Source organism: Agelaius tricolor, unplaced genomic scaffold (genome assembly GCF_023055355.1).
Source record: "Agelaius tricolor isolate 1412-34295 unplaced genomic scaffold, bAgeTri1.0.p SCAF_3, whole genome shotgun sequence".
NCBI classification, from domain to species: domain Eukaryota; kingdom Metazoa; phylum Chordata; class Aves; order Passeriformes; family Icteridae; genus Agelaius; species Agelaius tricolor.
The window spans coordinates 36223089-36243923 of record NW_027269263.1 but is presented as its reverse complement, the minus strand read 5'-3'; the positions used below and the strand labels follow the sequence as shown (position 1 = coordinate 36243923).

The 20835-nt window shown below is 39.2% G+C and overlaps 1 protein-coding gene across 18 annotated transcripts in view; it reads right to left on the bottom strand.

The window, feature by feature from the left end:
- GRIP1 (glutamate receptor interacting protein 1) overlaps window positions 1-20835 on the bottom strand; it is a 307466-nt gene that overhangs the window by 59500 nt on the left and 227131 nt on the right. For all 18 annotated transcript variants that reach the window (XR_011678613.1, XR_011678614.1, XM_071423476.1 and 15 more), the window contains 5 exons: window positions 18887-19022; window positions 17812-17957; window positions 14515-14598; window positions 13600-13675; window positions 12095-12240 (listed from right to left, as the gene is read on the bottom strand). Coding sequence is in view for 16 of the 18 variants with exons in the window: in XM_071423476.1 (XP_071279577.1) it covers window positions 12095-12240; window positions 13600-13675; window positions 14515-14598; window positions 17812-17957; window positions 18887-19022 (588 nt within the window). In the remaining 2 variants the exon portion in view is untranslated. The remainder of the gene's footprint in view (window positions 1-12094; window positions 12241-13599; window positions 13676-14514; window positions 14599-17811; window positions 17958-18886; window positions 19023-20835) is intronic.

Below are 20835 nucleotides of genomic sequence, written 5' to 3'. Positions count from 1 at the left end.
AGGACGAGACATTTACCTCCTGCCAGAGCAGCTCCTGCTGCCAGGCTCCGAGGGGCTCCAGGTCCTCTCATGCAAGTCTGGGGACTTGTTTCTTTTTGAAGATGTTCCATTGCTCATATTTATAATTAAGCAATTACTGTATTTATGTAAAGGAGAAACTGTGAAAAGCTTTTTTAATCTGTTTTTCTTTTCAGTCCATTTCTTTGGTTCTGGTTGTTATTTTTCTTTTACCAGTGAAATCCACCCAAATTTACTTAAGGTCTTTGTAAAGACCTTGAAAAATTAGAGGTCACAGTGTTCAGAAAAAGGCTATTCCAAACAACACTGCTGAGCTGACCATAACAGAAAAACTGTGCTTATGCAAGGTGTAAAAAAACCCAAATGAGAAGTTGATTAAAATCTGCAGAGTATCAGTATAAATCATCATAAAAATACACGTATACCAATAAAGATCAGAAGCATCTGTTTACAAACAGAATGACATTAAAAGGAAAATATTACAGTCACCATGTGGGCACAAAGCACTTCAAACCTAATGATCCCCAGAATGAATATTGCCTGGATGCACTTATTTTTACCTTCCCTCTTTAATTAAATAAGCACATATACTTCCTTCTTCAAGAGCCTCATATGGAAGGTAGACAGTGAATATTTAATGAGTAGGAACACTTCTCCCTTTTTTTCCAAGCTCACGCCTTAATTACTAAACAGTATTCTCAATCTTCTCTGAGCATATGTGGTGGGGGAGAGCCGTTGTATGCTGCAGCCTCTGAGTATTCCCTACAACAAATGTTTATTAATGATTTTCTCTTATAAACACACTTTGGAGCAAAATCATGGTGCTTTTCCCACTGTAGAGATAAACAAGCAAGGATCAAAGAAATGAAGGCTGAAAGCATCCATTTGTCTGGAGAGGACGTTTTAAGTCACCTGTGTTGGGGCTCACTGCACCAAAATGCAGACCTCTCTAGGACAGACCTGAAGGAGCTACACCTGAGCCTAAACTCTCTCTACAACCACCCAAGAAAACTGACATTTGACAAATGTGCTTCACCTGCCCCAGTTTAGGCATCTGCATCAAGATGAGATCACCTTTTTTTAGCACATTTCTCTCACATGACTGTTCTTCAGATCATTTAGTACTATGCAGCAGGTGACTGTGGAAGGTAAAATGTATGCAATCATTCCAATTAAAATTGGTAATGTAACATATGCGCCAAGGCATCTGAGTAAGGCTGCATGGGCATCTTAAATTTTTACATTTCTAATCCCTGAAGAGCTGAACTAAAAGGAACTTTGCAAAGACAAGAAAAAACCTCACAAAAAATATACACAAAAAACTCTTGGGTTTATCTTTAAAAATCTTTCAAATCTTGAGTTTAACTGTGAGTCAGTTCATGAAAGTAGCAAAAAAGCCACTCCTCCAGCAAGGGAGATCTCAAAGAAGCACAGAAAGGACACATCCTTTCTTATTTGCTTTCCCTTTGCAGCTGATTTCTAGTTTAAACATAGCAGCTGGTGCTTCTCCCACATTCCATATCCAACTAACGAATGACAGGATGTACTGAGAAGACCAGCAGCATCAATACCATGCCATGATTTATAAAATCAAATGCTGACATTTGAAATCCGGTTTGTTATGTGAAAGCCAAAAACTCTGGGGTTTCTTCCCCCTTGACCTAACCTGTCAGGGAAAGTCTGATGTCTCATACCCATGAAAAAAAGTCAAGAGGATGGAGTGGTTCAGTTCCAGGTTTTTTAAAATGCCTCCCCTCAGGGAAAATCTTGGGAGATATTTAGTGTTCTCTGGGGTTACAGCACAAATTCTCTCTAGTACAAAGAAAATCGGATCTGTCTCTTACTCCTTAGTCTCTCAGATGACTGCAGTGGCACTAACACAAATCTGGGGCTGTTATATTTTTTTAATTGGATTTTTTCCAAATACAGAGTTTCTCTTGATTTGAATTGCATGGCACATACAAAAGATCCTTTAATCTCCACAAAACTTAATTATCACCATTTCTGTAAAACGTTCACCTCTGCGCTCCGAATTTAAGTACGGCAGCTACCTGCCTAATTTGTTTTTCAGACAAGCACAAGCCAGGGTACCTCATTATCCTATTGTAATCACAGTCTCTGTTGAAAAGCATGCTAAGTAACAGAAGCCAACTTACTGACCCACTTCCAGCTGACCAAAGGTATGAGCATATGGTAGGGGTGCCAATTCTCTTCCACCCTGCATTTCCTGGTGTATCTGGATAGCCCTCATGTGAAGTGGAAAGATTTGATCAACTCTTTATTTCCCATCTTTTACTAAGTGTCTGTGAGGGTTCTTTGCTCCTTTGCTCTGCATTCCTGAAGCCTGGATGGTGGACAGGAGAGATTACTACAAGAATTTTCTCCTTCCATCATTTGTGTTTAATTACTTATAAAAAGAAGCAAAACAGGATATTTTTAAGAGGTAGAGACTGCTTCCATTTGAGGATCTTAGCCCCTGGATTAGCATCATGAGACCATGTGCTTTGTAAAGAGATACTATCACAGATTAGCAAGGGTCTTTAATAAATGCCCATCATGAAATACATTTGATATTTCAGACTGATTTCTTATAACTGCAGGCTATTTAGATTAACTGCAAGCAAATACAGGTTTCACCTTCCTGACAAGTCTTTGAAGACAAATTTTTTCCATTACTCTCAAAACTCAGTAAGTAAAACAGAGCATTTTTATACATGAAGTGAAATTCCTCCCCCTTTCTAGTTATTTATGACAATAAATTGTACCTTTAATTTTCTGTTTCAGGGACATCTAATTTCACCTTTACAGGTTTTTTTTCCTCCCATACAAAACAATGTTATTAAGGTGCTTTTAATAAGGTCATAGTTTCAAAAGCACTTGAGATAAATTTTAATTTGACCTGTTAGAGTAATTTGTAACTTATATGGTCCAGCTAAACTCCTTTTATTTCTCTTTAGGGATGATCAAGAAGTTTGTAAAAAAAAGAAATACCTGTAAGATTTATGAAATCCTTGTAAAACATGACAACTCCTCACTTCTGCAATCACCTACTAGCAAGATGGCTATTAAATTGCAGCAGCAAATCACAACCAGACAGAGAAAAGATATCGAGCAAATAGACTTGGGAATCATGGAAATAATACTTTTCTGATTAAAACATCTTGTTTTTAACTGCTTGTAACTTACAACTTGGCCACAGTAAAAATATTTGGTGTGATGTTTTCTTACAATGGTTACCCTTCTCAGACTGTACTTTTTTCTCTCCCTTTAGTTATTTTAGCTGAAACAGCTCATTAGGAAAACCCAGAGTTTGCCCCACCTACCCTGCCCTTCCCCCTGAAAATTCTCTAGGCTCTATATGGAAAATTCATGTTTTCTGTGTATCCTCTCTACCTGACAGATCTGGCACTGGGAATCAGGAGCTAAGAAGAGGGGAGAGAAGGATTTTTTGGGCAAGAAGGAGAAGAACTGAGATGAGTGGGTTATTGATCCATAAAGAAGTGGCAGAACAAGAAACTTGGGAATGGCTTGCTAAGAGATGGGGAAAAGAGAAAGGGCTAAAGAAGGACAGGCATGTAAACTGCAAAAGGCCTTTAAAACAGAGAAATCAGCAGTGTGAGAGAAATGTATTGGAAAATCACTTAAGCCTTATTGGCAAAAGACAGCAGAAAAAACTGGGCTGTAAGGAGAGGGAATAGCATATTGGGGATTTAGGACCTTCTAGAAAAGACAACTCAAACTAGGTCAGCAGAGTAAGGAAAAATCAAGCAGCTACTGGAAAAAGACAGTAATGCAGCTCAGAATCAGGATAAGAGCAAAGAATGGAGGGAAGAAGCATCATGCCTCCATGAAATAGACAGGAAGGAACATGGGATCCATAACCCTTGCAGTTGTTCTCCACTTTCAGCAAACACCTTCAAAACCCTGCGGTCATGTGTGTGTATGAAGACTTTTCTGGCCTCCAGGAATCAATCACATGGGCATTGTGCTGGACAGCTGGTCTGATAACGCTGCTAACAGAGAGCAGGCTTAGTGGCTCTCACTCTTTTGAGGAACTCTTCTGGTATGGATGTCAGAAGATTGAAGTTTTTCTGACAGAGAAACCCAGGTAATGGTACATAAAAATGTGTCAAAGCTGTTAAGGATGTAAGCTTACACAGGTACTGGTAAACAACAAACTGAGAGTTGCTTATGCAACCCAGGGGTACCATTCATCGGAAAGAAAAATCTGTTTTCTTACAAGGCCCTGTTCCACACCTCTTTCACTGCTCAGCAGTCCCCACAATGAAAATGTCCTACCCATAGGGGAAAGCACCATAAATTTTGAGGAGCTAGCTGTGCATAAGTTGGATAGGAGGTGTGTAAGGCATAAAAAGGGACTTGCAAGGAAAAGAAGGTTATGAAACATGGAGGGAACACCTGATTGCTGCTTTTATGTATCAGATTATATCACAAATTCTGTAAAGGCTGAAAGGTACCAACAGCATTGGTCACCAATTGCAAGCATTTTTTTATTTCACTATCACAGCCAGCAGCTGTATCTCTTGATGACACAAAAAACTGATCAAGCAAGAACTGTTTTTTGAATTTCAATTTGAACTTGAATCCAGCCCAAAAAGCTGGATTTTTTTTAAACTATAATGCCTATTTACCTTAGGTTTCCATGTTATCACATTTATCTCAAGAGGTGTTAAAAAAGGTATTTATATTTCCTTTAAAGAAGATAAGTAGAGTAGATTAAAGCAGGTAAGGACGCAGGAGCTTACGACAAACTGATCAGTATCAACCATCTTACAGGCTTCTGATGAGACTAAGTGAAGTCTGTACAACATATTTTGTGGCAGCATGAGAGACAAAGGGTTAAAAGAAATAACCCATTCTCCCTATTGTAAAAGAGCCGTCCTGCAAGCCAGAAAACTCGATAGCAGAAACGCATCACAAGCCTCAGGCTTCTCATGCCAAGGGTAAATCATATGAAACCACAGGATCATAGAATGGCTTGGGTTGGAAGGGACTTTAAAGATCATCTAGTTCCAGCCCACCTGCAGTAAGCAGGGATTCCTTCCACTAGATCAGGTTGCTCAGAGTCCCATCAATCCTGGTCTTGGACACTTTCAGCCACAACTTCTCGGAGCTACCTTCCAGTGCCTCACTACCCCTACAGTGAAGGATTTCTTCCTTATATCTAATCCAAACCTACTTTCTTTCAGTTTGAAGCCATTCCCCCTTTTTTCTGTCTCTACAAGTCCTTGTAACACGACTCTCTCCATCTTTCTTGTGGGCTCCCTTCAGGTACTGGAAGGCCACAATCAAATGACTCCAAAACATTCTCTTTTTCAGGCTGAACAAACCCAACTCTCTCAGCCTTCCCTCACAGGAGAGGTGATCCATCCCTCTTATCATCTTGGTGGCCTCCTCTGGACTCTCTCCAACAGATTGATGTCCTTCCTGTGCTGGGGACCCCAGAGCTGGATGCAGTGTTCCAGGTGGGGTCTCACCAGAGCAGAGCAGAGCAGAGGGGCAGAACCCCCTCCCTTGCCCTGCTGGCCATGTTGCTCTGGATGCAGCCCAGGACACGTTTGGCTCTGTGCTGTGAGGGCCCATGGCTGGGTCATGTCCAGCCTCTCCTCTCCTCCCCCAGCACCCCAAGTCCTTCTCAGCAGGGCTGCTCTCCATCTGTCCATCCCCAGCCTGTGCTGATACCAGGGTTTGCCCTGATCTGGGTGCAGCACCTTGCACTTGGCCTTGTTAAACCTCCTGAGATTCCCTCAGGCCCATTTCTTGAGCTTGTCCAGGTCCCTCTTGATGCCATCCTGTCCTTCAGGTGTGTGAACTGCACCACTCAGCTCAGTGTCACCTGCCAGTTTACTGAGGGTGCACTCAATCCCTTCATCTGTGTCATTAATGAAGATATTAAATAACACTGGTCCTCTGAGGGACATCACTTGTCACTGATGCCCTGAGACATTAACCACTGAGACATTAACGACTACGCTCTGGATGTGACTGTCCAACCAATTCTTTATCCATCTAACAACAGTCCACTCACTGAATCCATCTCTCTCCAGTTTAGAGATAAAGATGTTGTGGCAGACCATATCAAAAGCTTTACAGAAGTCCAGAGAGATGACATCTGTAGCCCTTGCCCTGTCCACTGGGATAGTTACTCCATCATAGAAGCCCAATAGGTCGGTCAGGCAGGACTTGCCCTCAGTGAAGCTGTGCTGGCTGTCTTGAACCACTTCCCTGTGCCTTAGCACACCTTGCTGGCACTACAAAGAGAAAAGTTATTTATTGTGTATATTCACAGCTGACAGTCAGTTTACACTGGTGTCCCTGATGCAGGCATCTGGCACCAACAGCAGAACACGCCATGGGTTTGATGAACAAGGAAACTGCACATTAAGATGAGCCATAGCACATAGATTTAAGTATCTGCTCAGTGAATGTGAATCACTCATTACCCTCCACGAGAGACAAAAAAACCCCATGTGTTTTACCTAGTGAACACACCCGTGAGTGGATATTTCTGGAAGTGTTAGAGTTATGTCTGTGTTATCTCCTGCTGTAAGAAAGATCCAATACATATGGAATGACCTTGGGACTCAGAGGTTTTCTCCTTGAGATCTGCATATTGCCTGAAGCACTCAAACTGTGGCTGGATTAGGGCCTCAGGAAAAAGCACCAGGAAATTAATAACTTTGCATTTAGACAAGGATCTGGGCAGTGCCTTTAATAAGCCTGTGGTCACACACTGGAGACAGAAATAAAATTCAAAATGAATAGCTGCATAAAAGGTTATTATCTCTCCTGTGGCTCTTGTGACTGTACTGCATGCACACCCCTCTGGACAGTGGCTGAGCAGACAGTCTCTCTTCTGACATTTCCCAAGTGGAACAGTCAACATTTTGACTTCCAGCATTGTCTTGTAACATAACTTGTGTATGTGTCTGTGTAGCAGTATTTAAAGTAATGTTTCAATTAATACAGCTATTATGACCTTTGTTTTGCACATTAATTTTCATTCTATCTGTCTCTGAAGCAACATAGGACAAGCAAACTTCTTCAAAGTTTTAAGCAACTAATTCATACTTAGAATTTCAAGGGATCTGAATCTGTCACCCTGTGATAGCCAGGAGACCTGCAGCTGCAGTCAAATGCTAGAGTATGTTGACCTATCTGTTATGTCAAAACCCTATATGAGACAAGAGAAATGTACATTTTAAGTTTGCAAAGCAATAGAAAGAAAAAGGCAGTGTGGAATCCTACAGGGTTCCTGACTTTACTTCAATTTGCAAGTTCTTGCAACATTTGTAAGGCTTATGAAGATCCTAAGTCAGTCCTTGGAGTCTCTGGGGCTTCTGCTCCTTTGGGCTTGTAAAATCTCTAGCTTTTAAGGGTCTCCACAGCTCTGGATGCACTTGAGTGATATTGCTTTATGAAACTTAAGGGTCAGCCCGTAAGTTCTTTTTTCTCCTCTCTTTCTCACCTTCCACAAATTGCTGAAAGTCTGCACTAGACTGCAGATTATCTCACCTGATCTTTAAACTATGCAAATTTTCTCTCCCTAGTGATCTTCTTGCCAGGCAGAGTTGCTAAAAGGTGAGGTAGGTTTCTTTAAATATACTTTTATAAGGTCATGACAGCATTAATTAATTAATAATTAGCTTATTTTAATGGGTGAATTTAAAGAGGCAAAAGCCTTGGATGAGGCTAGCAAAAAGATTTACTAGCAAATGTCTGCATCAGTATTCCCCTTTCTAGGAAGTTCTATCAGTGTTAAACACTGAGTTCAGAAAATAGAGGGTGTTGCTCTAGTTAAAATCAAGCAGTTCTGTGTCAGGGTGACTCTGGTAGATTTGCAACAGAAATCAAGCTGACTATTTCTGTTTTGTAGAGAAAGCTTACAGGGTGCCACATTCCAGCAAATCTATCCTGGCTCAAATAAGAGCAAGAACTGTTAAAGAAGCCAGAGAAACATATGGAATTTGAAAGTGCAATATGTTCCTTTACTCCTGAACACCACAGAGTGGTTTGAACTAACAAACACCCACTGAAGAGAGAAAGATGTTGTGTCTCACAAGTGCAAACAACTAAAAAAAGCTTCTTTTGTGTCTAAGTTCTGGCAAAAGCTGCTAGTTTTCTTTAACTACAGTATCCTTGATTCAAAGATTGTCCCAGCATGAGCATCCAAGACTTAAAAAGTAGGTTGCTCAAAAGATCATAAACTCTAGATATGAACTACATAAAAATGGTCAGAATTTAAACTCAAGGTAGTCATTACCTTTGAACTTGTCTGATTGCTCCCTTTCAGAGAAAATATGGAAAGTTACCCAAGCCGATGCAACCCCAATTATAGAGACCACACAGAGCCCAGTGGCATCATGGCAGATCTTTGAAAACCTGAAGGGAAACTGCATTTCCTCAGCTTCAATGTACTGATAAACTTTTATTTTTTGTTTTAGACAAAGGCACTGTGAATCTTTGTTTGTAGCTTGTTATTAGTGTTGCATTCTTACCCTCACTCTCACTATAACTCCAGCTGTGAGTAGCTAATTATGATACCTCATCTGACCACTGCCTAACAGTGAGAATTTCAGTCTCCAACCTAACTTTATAGTTTGGAATTAATATGTTTTATTTGATTGCCACAGGAGAGGATTCAGGTTGTAAAATTATCTTGACAGTGGCAATAAGTCACTGCTCGCTACCACCTTGCCTCTACTTCTGCCCTTCCTCAAAATGAGGGCTCAGGTGTAATCACAGGGCACAGAGCACTGCACTATACAGACCTCTCCCACCACTAGATGAAAATAGGTGATCCATATGACCAGAAAGTTTGGACACTTAAAGTGTAAGGACTACAGAGAAAAGTAATAAAGCCCACAAAGATCATGTTAATTCTAAATAGTTTTGTGTAGAGCGAGTCACCATATCCACATCCTTTGCAAACACTGAAGTGCAGCATTATTTTAGCATCACAAAGTTAAAAAACGCATGCAGTTCCTCTAAAATCAACAAGAAAGGTAAGCAATCACAGTACTTCAACACTGGAGAATGTGTTCTGCAAAACAGAAACACATTTGGAAGACTGCATCCTCCACAGCTTCAAATGTAACTTTTATCACATTATAAAATACTTTCTCAGAAATTAGGTTTTTCAATTTTCTTCAGGGATTATCTTGGTATTTTCAAACTCCTACTATGACAAAGTCTCTTTGAAACTACAGCAATACACTCCACACACCAACCTGGAAATATTTTCAGCAGCGCTTAAAGAAAAAAAAAATCTCTTCCAAGAAGCTGAATTGACAAATTTATTTCCTTGGACCCAGCAGAGCAGGAGACTTCAGGATGTACTTAAGCAAGCACAGGTGTAACCCCAGAGTTCAACAAGAACAGCCACATCTCTTACATTATAAACACACTTGATTACCCTGCACAGAACCCCTTGATGCTTTTTTTACTCCAGTTTGTCTAGGGTCCAGAAACAATAAAATGTACAAGCTTTCCAAGTGACCTCTTGAAGACTTCAGCTGGGAGAACTAAACTTTGAGAAATAGAGCACCTTTGAAACAGCTTATGCTTACAGGAGTAAGAAAAGTCAGTTACACACTACAGGACTGTAGTTGAAAACTAGTTCAGGATTATTTCCTTCATCTAGTAAAACCATTTCAAATCAAGTTCCAATTTCATGCTACCAGAATGTATTTTATGGCTCTTCCCAGTTCTGGCCACACAGAATGCTACTTTACAGGATATTACCATCACTAACAGAAGAGAAGGTATTGAAGCAAACAGTGCTACAATTATATCTCTAGGAGTAATATATTCTACAGAAAGCTTATAACAGGAGGACCCTACAGAAAACACAAGACTTCTGTGCAACTTTTGGATTGCTTCTGTCACCTTCAGGTAGGCTAACCTGCTAATCTATTTTCAAGCATCAGTTATTGATAAGTCACTTTACCCAATATTCTCCCTTTGTTTCAGCCTACTTTCAAATTCTCTTCAACCCTTAGACAGTGTTACAAACAGTTTATGGGCAACATTAAGAGTTGAGAAAAAAGGATAACATTTCTGTAATTTTTAAATTTCTCTTCATGACTCATGCTCTCTCTTTCACATTACTCCCAACTTTGACTTTCCTGCTCTTGAGCAGAACTAAGAGAAGATTCAAATCAGAAAAGGTTTCCTGGCCAGGATTCAATGGATTAGGATGAATGATTTTCAGCCTTTGCACCGTGGTCATAAAATAGCTGCACAAGAGAGCTTCCCAACAAAATTTTTTGTTCACACCACTGCTAAATACTATGCAGGGCACACAGATTGGAAAAACTTCAAAACCTACTGGGGGCTAGGTAATATCACAATGCATTAGAAAGACAGTCTACTGGTTCCCTCCTTATTTCTTCTTGCAGACTCTGCTGGACCACCATTCCATACATTTCCCAGTGTTTGATTTCCTTTTCCTTCTTTCCTTCTGGCTCCACAAGTCTCAGGTTTTTCTACCTCCTTTAACTTCTGCTGGATAGCACATTCATTGCCAGGAAGGCAGGAATAGTAAATCCAGATTTGGTGCTGAGAACAAAAAGAGTTAATTCAGAGAGAAAATGACACAAAGAGACTGATTGGTAGGTGCTGCCTATAGAGTTAAAAGCCTGAAATTTCCACCTAAGTTCTGTATCCTCCTGAACTGAGCTCTATCCAGATAGTACTGAAAAGAAAGTTCCTGCCTTGAACAAGCTGCAATTTAGGACACAACAGAGTATTTCATCACGTGGTCTCCTCCTTACACAAACCTTCAAAGATTTCCAAAAGATCCTCAGTGAAATGGAGGCTTAGCCTCCCTCTGGGGTATACAAGGAAAATGGGGATGGGAGTTTTCTCTGAAATGAAAGTTTGCTGGGAACTTTGTGTACAGCCAGGGGTTCATTTTAGAAAAAGTGGAGTAGAAAGAATATTGATTTAACTGTGATGATAGACAGGGTTTGGTCATCCGTTGTCGTTCGAAGAAAAAGAAGAAACACCTAAATTCTAGTTCTCCTCAGAAGCTAGAGCTCATCTGAGCTGTCTCCACCTTTCTGGACATGAATCTGTACAACTTTCCATCAGGCCTGCCAGACACTACACAAACCTGCCACTTCAATTCTTGACAGTTAAGTAAACAGAGACATATATTGTAATAAAAAAAGAGAAATCTGTGTCTCAGAGAAGAATAAAGAGGGCTGTTCCAGAATAAGCAAATATCTGACATTATTCTTTTCAGTATTAATCTTTTCCAAGGCTTTGAAGTTTGACAGTGCTATTTCACAAATCCCTAGGAGGCTGCTTTACTGCTAGGCTAGAAACCTGACTGTGGAACTGAGCAGAAAAAGAAGTGAAAAAGACAAGAAATATTTCAGTCTGACTGGTGAGTATTTCTGTTTCTTGCTGCTATGAATTTTCTGTATCTTGAAAAAATTGAGGGGAAATGACAATTTCCAAAACAAATGGAAACAAATAAATTCCAAATCTCATATTAAAAATCATCTGGTCTACTTGAATTTCCAAAAAAACCTCCCATATTTTCAGTGAATTCAATCAAAGTTGGTATAACATGTAAGCTCATTTTTCAAGCCATTTGCCTCCTCTGGATTTCTTAACAAAATTTCTCTCCCCTATTCTTTTCTCTGTGGCAGTCTTGTGACTTTTTAATTATGTCTTGCCACTAGCAGCACTGGCAAAAGGCAAAAGAATTTTTGTTAGATCAAGTATTCCCCTCCCTCATGTGACAGAAATGCTTACACTTCATTAACCTTTATTATAAACTAGTCACTGGAAAAGTTACTTTGCTAGAATCCAGACTATGGTTTCAGCCTACAAACCATGGAATTTTCAGAATGCTAAATTACAGTAAAACACTGCTCACCTCCTTATGAACCCAAGATTAATGATACAATGCAGAAGGGAATAGCAGTGCTACTAGGAGCATAGCAGGTCACAGTCACTGCTGAAATAGCTCATGGAGAACAGGCAGAGAAATATCACAGCTGGCTCCCAGTGTCACAGCCCCACTTCCTACCCCAGGACCTACCCATCACCGAGACATCGTATTCAACCAGCAGAGTCGCCTCCTGCCCGCACTGCTTGAGAATGCTCATGGCTTCAGCGTGCGTTGTTCCCAACAGCCGGATCCCATCCACGCTCAGCAGCCTGTCCCCAGGTTTGATTGTGCCCTCTCTGGAGGGAGAATAAAGGAGTGATCTTTGTTAGTAAGACAAATTGATGTGGAGATAGTACCATTTTTATGCAGAGTGATTCTCTCGTGCCCTCCTTGACATCCATCCCTCTTGCCTTAACACTTAACATTTGCTTTGACAGCCAGAATGATCAGAGGGCGCAGTGGAAAGGAAATTGCTTTAATTGGAAAGTCAGTGACTGGAAAACAGCTTACCACACAGTGAAATAATCAAGTCACGTTAAATTGCATCTAAGCATAGCTTCTGCTCAACATATGCTTTCTTTCTACCTTGTCCACACAACTCTGTTTTCATATATACACAAACACATCCTCCTCCAATATTTTCCTAAAAATAAACACGAGGTGCAAACACATGGGTGCTGAAACAGATTGCAAAATGTGAATGTCCATTTATTGATTTTCTTTAAAAATATCTTTTACTTGCATAATTCCATTTTTCCTTTCTTCCTACTTAGAAGTAATTCAGCTCTAAATCTAAAATGCTGTCTCCTAGGCACATCCCATAACCTATATAGAATTATACCAAAAAATTAAATACTAACACTGTCAACTTAAGGATCGTGGAGAAAAACAAGGAAACCAGGGAATGAGGGAGAGAAAAAAGTGTGGGAACAAAAGAAACGCTCTCTTGAAACATTTTCTTCTTAGTTTCCAAGGTTGAAAATGTCAACATAGGCTATAGATATCAATCTGCTTTAAAGAAACTGCCCTTTGAGTTTCTTTAATGGCTTAAGGACACAAATGCCATTTCTGAAAATACAGGTTGTGCATAAAAATAAAGTGAATATTCTTTCTTTATATATATATATATATATATATATATATAAATAATGGTATTATATACAAATATGGCCAAAACATAAATCTGTGCTCAGAAGTTTTCTAGGTAAAGTTATGTGTGACCTCACATGCAGATATGTACAAACATCTTAACAGAACGATAAAACACTCAAACTGGTCACAGTATTATTTTGAACCGCAAGAGAAAAAGATTGTGGTGTTAGAGTATAAAAAGCATAATTAAGAGCTACATCAGTTGTCTGAAGAATGCAAAAAAAGGTGCCCTGACCTACTGCAGGAATTTATTCTAATTATTTTAGGTGCAAGATTCTAAATTAAAGTTCACACACACCATAATGCGCTGAGCCTCTGTGGCTGCCCATTACTATTGCTGCAGTTATTATTATTTCTATTACAACAATTAAAGACAAACCCATGAATTCCAAAGGACTGTATTTAAATGCATCTATTTCACTCAAAATATTAACTTCTGTCCCAAATAATTCACCTTTCTCCATTTCTCTTTCACATGAACTCCAGAGAAAGATGAATTGTACCTGTCAGCAGGCCCTCCAGGTCTGACACATGTTATTACTACAGGACGAGATTTATTTCTGTCATCGTGTGCTCCACCTGAAAAGGAAAAAGCCAGAGAAAGTATACCTTCATTGTATGCTTTTTATGAAAGCTCATTTCTAAAAGGCAAGACTACATCTTGCATCATGCACCTTCACAGATGGGCTAATGAAGAATGAAGAAAATGGCCAAGCCATTAATATGACCCTCCACTGAGTTTTACCTAAATAAAATCAACTTACTCTAGGTATAGATGAATCTTTAAAAACATTTATATGGAGGGATTCTTACTAAATGAGGATTTTTTTCTTAGAACCTTCACTCTGAAAATAAGATCTCAGTGTGAACAATTGTTCTGCAATGTTTGCAGCACAAAGAAAAAAAATGTGCACTTTACGTATACTGATATTAATGAGTGACCACTAATAATTTATGTATTAAAGAAAAAAGACATTTTCCCTGAAGAAAATAATAATTAATTATTGGGGTATATTAATTAACAGCTGCATCTTTTTTCTGTTCTCCAAGTCAATGATAATATTTTAGTTGTATACAGCAGTGTTAATCAAATTTCATGCCTAATATATACAAGTACTAGATGTATTTTTTTTTTTTTAAGAACTATGATCTTCGTGGTGATTTCAGTGGGAGCAAAATCTGGTGGTGTTATGTGACCAGAGTTTGTCATGCTTCCTTGGCATAGTTGATTACTTAAAATTCTTCCATAAACAAAAATTAGAGCAGCTCATAAAAACAACACATGAATATGAAGATGTAATATATTGATTTTTACAAACTGTAAGCCATAAATCTTGACATATTTCTGAGTGCTTCAAAAACTTATCACTTATTTTTTTAACAAGAAAACACAGAGTTCAAACTCAACAATAACTCACCTCTTATTACAAATCCGAAAGTGTTCCCCTCTTTATGTAAAGTAACTTCCACAGTTCTAAAGATGAGACCCGACCCTTGTACAGCTAAAAGAAAAAGAAAACAAACCTTAATGGTTATTATTTTTCTAATTATACACACAGATTTACATACTTTCTAATTTAAGACAGATATTGAGTCATGCAATTGGAAAGACTCAATTACAGGACAGACAGACTGAAGACCTGTAATTAAATAGAACTCACCCTCTTTTTGAGAGAATTTTGGGATAGATATTTTGCAGAGTGACAATGGTTTGGAAAAAAGACACAGATGCATCTAACAGTTGAGGAATTTGAGTCTTACTGTTTAAATTATGGCATAATTTTGCTTTTCTTATAGTTACAGAAGAGTGCTAGAAAACATGGAAATACACAGTGAGACAAAAATGATATGAAATTCTTAAGAGTACCTATTGAGCTTCTTGTTTAGCTATGTAAATATTTGCTTTTGTCACTTAGAGAGAAGACAAGATTTTTGGGGTGTTTCTCTGATCTTAGGTTACTAGATTACAATGCATAATGCATTTTATTATCATAAGGACTTTTTTTTCTTTGTCAAAATGCAGCATGCTCTCTTATAATTGGTGAGTAGGTAAAAAAGTTCTTTAGTTTCTAGTTGAGTCAGTATTTTCTCTGGAGGTACTAAAGAACTGGTGTACAGCTGGACTAGGAGGTGAGAAGCCTAATGCACAGACTCATGCATTTGGATGTGATAATCCACTTTACAAAATTTGAAACTACTGCTATTAAGAGTTTGCAATTAGCTTTTACAGGGAAAACTTTGGCAGGGTCTAAGAACTATTTTCCAATGGGAAAAATAGTCTGTGCAAAATCACATGCACTCACACTTTCCACCTTCCACTCAAGTACTGCAAACAGTACAAACACACATAAAATGAAAAAAAAAAATCAAAACCAAACCAACCCAGCTCTATAAAATACATGTTCTGTGAGCAGCAGAACTAACGAAAACTTGTGTCATTTAATGTTCCTGCCTGCAATAACCAGAGTTTCCCTGTCAGGATACCCTGAGGGGGCAAGGGTGCCACAGGCTACCCTGTGTGTGCTGCCAATCATGAAAGGCACCAGGAAGAGCAGAGGGCCCTCAGTGCTCTCTGCCCCTCTCTCTGTCTCTCTGGGGACCCCCCTGCTCCCAACTCACTCAGGTGCTTATTTCCAGGAGATGTACTGTATGGAATGTACTTTTTTTGGAGTTTTTCAGTCCCTATTAAAAAAGTTACTGTAGGGAACCAGGAGAACCACCCAGTGAAATTACATAAATCTCAATTTCTTAGGAAAACAGGTGAAACATGGCCCTCCAGAGCACTGCTCTGTGCTGCAGTAATTCCTGCTACAGCTTGAAGATCACAACTGTGTTACTGAGTCCATGTGGTTGCTTTCTTCTCATTTAAAAATGTTTTACTGACAAAAAAAAAAAAAAAGATTTATGAGAAGACAACTTTTGCCTTCATTCCTATTGACAGAAAGTGGCCTTGCATGCAGGTCATGATGAACCCACACTTCCCCATTTGTTTGGTGTGGCCTGTAACTTCCACAGGGGAGAGGTGAAACCCACAGCTCAGCAGTGAGGAATGGCAGCAGCTTCCTTCCACTTGGGGACAGCCACTCAGGTGGCTGTCCTTGCACCCCAGCCTCAGCCTGCTGTGGGAAAAAACTGCTTAACCCTTTCCAACAGGGAAAGGTGGACACGTGTGACTGAGGCTCTCTTCACAGACAGCAGCAGGCACAACTCTCTCCCAGGATTTTTCCTGGAGAAGGCAGTGAGAAGGAGAAGGAGATCTCAGAGAAGAAGAGAAAACAATTCTTATCTCTTCACTGCTCCTTTTGTTTTGCACATGTGGAATGTGTTACAGAGATTGTTTACCCAAAGCGATTTGTTAATTGGACACCGTGAAAGTTTTGATTCCCTGGCCAATTGAGTCAAAGCTGTGTCCTGGACTGTCTCTAGACAGTCATGGGTTTTTCTTTAGTATCTTTGTAGTATAGTATCTCTTCAGTCTGTAATTTAGTAAAGAATTAGTGTAATATAGTATAGCTTAATAAAGCAATTATTCAGCCTTCTGAAATCACAGAGTCAGAGCACATTATTCCCTGCATTAGAGTCACCCTACATCAATAGACATGGGGCAGGCATTGCTCACCTTCCAGTTTTAAACACTGAGGTGGCTCGTGCTGAAAACAGCAGCTGGACCCTCCTGCTGTGAACACTTCAGAAATGGAAGGAAGCACTAGGGAGTGGGATTACCAGTGCTCAGCCAAATTTAATCCATCATTATTAAATGACGGACATTTTCTGGCTCTGAAACTGTGACAGTCCTCTGCCTGAGGGAGCAAGCATGGGAACAACAGTAGAATTTCTTTATGTATGGGGCCAGGAAGGAAGTGCCAGGGCTTCTCCACACAACTACTGGAAAACTTTAATAATTAACAAAAGCAGCTTGCTCACTAGTACTTCATGGAAACAACTAGTCTGCTAATTATCTCCAACTTTATCATCTATGCTTGTATGAAGAGGCTGGACGTTCCAAAGAATTAAAGAGAAAGTTACAAACGCTACTGTAATTTAGCGTGTCAAAATCCAGTCTCAGTGAACAAGAGTGGCACATTGCTAAAAGGGGATGAAAACCAAAGAAAGCCCAGTTGAATAAATGCAAAACAAATAATGCTGATGAAAGAACAACATCTGCAGCAAAGTAACTCTGAACTCAGCTGATTAATTCAGATACTGTGCTTCAGAACATGAAGTTCCCTCTCCACAAGCAAACACTAATCAACAGAGGACATTCAAAATTTTTTAGTGTGCTTGTCAGGAGGTTCAAAAAACCCCCAAATACATAACTAGACTAATCCTCCAGTTGCTAGAAAGCAGTGGGGAAGTTCATCAGCTTCTGAGCAAAACTCCCCAAACAAAACCCAACCAACCAACCAAAACCAACCAACCAAAAACCAACCCTCACCCCCAGAAAACCAAAAAACCAACAAAAAGCAGAGATTGGTAACTCTGCTCTGTTGTTGGTGACATTTCTGTTTCTAAAACATCCGAGAGCATCCCTCTGTACTGCCAGTTCTTTTGTACTGCTTCAATGTTCTGTGATAAGCCACAGGAAAAAATAGAATTAAGAAAAGAAAATTAAAAAACAACCACTACTAAAATGACTACTACCAACCATGCTCATTTCACTGTTGACTACATCTGCTATTCTACATAGGCTTTCATTTTGCTCTGGAAATACTTACAGACTGGAGGCAGCTCATACTCCACTTCTAACACAACCCTTTCACCAACATTCTTGAGCAGGCTGATGATCTCATCATGGCGAAATTTGGTCAGGTTGATTCCATTCACAGATTTGATGTAGTCCCCTACATCCAGCTGGTCACTCCTAGTGAAAAGTACATATTTCTTTTGTGAAAGACAGATCTGATGAACCAGACTAAATCCTTTAAATTACTGTTTAGTAACTGTAAGAATTTTTTTCCCATGAATCTACATCAAAACGAGTTGATATTTCTAACAGAACAGAAAGTGGCATTTTAAGATGTTAATCTACTCTAGCTTTTAAAATACTAAAATAAGAACATTGTTGCATTATTCATTCCTGAGGTACAAAACCAGCCCTACAATAAAGGAGCTGGATGATTTGACTGGTTTGGGCATAGGACCTGGGAAGTCATCTTCATGTCCCCATGTCCAAAAAAATTTTTTTTGGACATTGGTTGCCTTCACAGCTAACATCATATCAACAGGAGATGGGCCAAGGCCAAAAGCATACGTTCTACTCAGTTACTTGGAATGATTTAGCTCAACCCTCATCTTTTGACTTGTCTGACTCATGATTAAAAGCCGTTTTTCTTTCCACTGTAGTAGTAAGAAAGGTACCTATCACTTCAGAGTCTTTTTAATCTCAAAGCTATCTAATGAAGAACTAAAAAAAAGAATAAAATTACGGTAGCACTATCATTCTTTTTTTTCCCTTTTGTTTTTTTCCCCCCCGGTGTGTTATGCTACTTCTCTCAAATTTTTGTTCAAAGACAAAAAAACCCCCAGAAATAAAACATGTATAATTTAGAAGAAATACCATGAGTTTTATGACAACTTTCAAAGATTTCATTGGTATTCCCAGTTTTTATCAAAGTAGCCTTGAGCAAAAAGAAGGACCAGCTGTTGCCATTTCCCTGAGGTTCTCCAGTGTGATGGGCTGCCATTATAGATGCATCAGTCACATATTTTTTAGGTGACCTTTCTGATGCAGTATGTATTTCTGTGGCAATCACATATTATAATGCATTTTGCAGCTTGAGATGTGGTTACCTAGCAGCGATTCCTCCCTGACGAAGGTTAGATACTCTTGGTTTCCCATCCTTGTCGATACCACCCGATACTGTGAGCCCTAGGGTGGTGCCTTCTTTTTTCATTAATTCAACTATTGTTGAGCCCTTGAATTCCTCTGTTGAAAGAAAATTATTCACATTATTAAAATTTAAGTAGTAACACAGATGTTACCTTTCCAATATGTCACCTTCTTCCCAAGAAAATCATTCTGTGTTAGTAAGAAATAACATGTACATCTGGAGATTTTTTTATATTACAATTTACAAGTTCTGTCCACAAGGCTCTGCATATAGATAAATCTTGAGCCATATGTTCTGTAAAAGGTTATTAAAAACGACACCAACGTGCTAGTATACTATACAGAGCCCACAAATATGAAGTCTGGGAACACTTATAACTAAAGATAGTTGTTTCTCATTTTAAAAAAGCTATCTTTCCTCATTTTCTGCTCTCTACCTCTGACCTCTGAGCTTTATAATGCACTTCAACTGATTAAACAGAAGGGTAAAGCACACAATGATATAACAGAACTATAATTTTAGGTTCAGACTCACTATGAAGCCAGAAGGAGATGTCAGTATTAATAGAACAATTGAATATAGCAAGAATCCAGACAGAGATACATCAGATCTTAACAGTTTTATTCCTTATTTTTACATAAATACAGCTCCACTGTAACTCTCTGCAATTTCTGCAGAACAGATATAAAGTAAGTGAAGGGCTTTCATAGTGATTAAGTGTATATAAAATTTCCCTCACATGTTAAAACACCTCCTTCTGCAGTTTCTTCATTCTTGGAAAATGGTAAGTTAATTCCACAGATAACAAAGGCAGGCCACATGCAGCAAAAGGCCTCAAACTTTCAAAAAGAGATGTCCTTATTGCACATGGGTGGACAAGGTAACCTACACATGCAGTTTCAGCAGGACTGCAACTCTTTGGAAAGCCACATATCCATTGTTTGCAATCAGGGAAGACCTAGTAAAACCACCAGCTGCCTGGGTATTCTGGAAAAATACATGAAATTTTAACGATCATGGAAAATTCTGAAAGGATCATCCTTTCAGAATTTTCAGATCATCTCAGGACCATCCATCTCAGGATCCTCCTTTTCAGTACTAATATGCAGCTTTTGGGTGAATTGATCAGATACAAACATCAAATATTCACTGTAAACAAACAGTATGTCTGCACTGCATCAGCAAGTTGCTGTGGCAGCATGAGATGTAAAGACGAAAAGCCTCCCAAAAACCAAGCAAGGTCCTTGTATATATTCAAATGTTCACCAGTAAGTGTAGAAGTAGCACTATCCAAATAGCAACAAGGCTCTATCAAGATCATTCCACATGACTGAGGAGATGTTGTAACACATTTTCACCTTATAATGAAGAACTGCTGCCCTGAACAAGAATTGACAAACCACCACCATTATCTCTGTATTTGAGGAAATGGTGGCAGATTGAGAAATAATTCAGAAGAGACTCCAGTCCTGGTGCACAGGCTTGTAATCCATGGTAGTACTTCTAATAGGATTAGCTGCTGAATCTTTTTCTGATGTGGCATCAGCCTGTGCTCCTGCTCATTTCTAGGTGTCTGACAGGATAATCTATCTATCCCAGCTGATGATGACCTCACTTCAGTTATTCACATTTTGACCATTATACAGCATGCTTGGACAAGAATTCCTCTATGCTTATAAAGCTTCTACTACTACATAATTCTGCAATGCATCCAGTAACCTAGGCTATCAGAAGCAGACAGCAGCATAGCTAACCAGTGCATTCTCCAACTTGGCTGACACCAAACCACCATTTGGTACCATCTGGAAGCTGTTGAGCTCTCATAATGTTTGCTCACATCTGGCCTTTTTGACAGTTCAGAAAGAACAGATGTGATTACCTGCTTCTGAACATGCAGACATGTTGCAT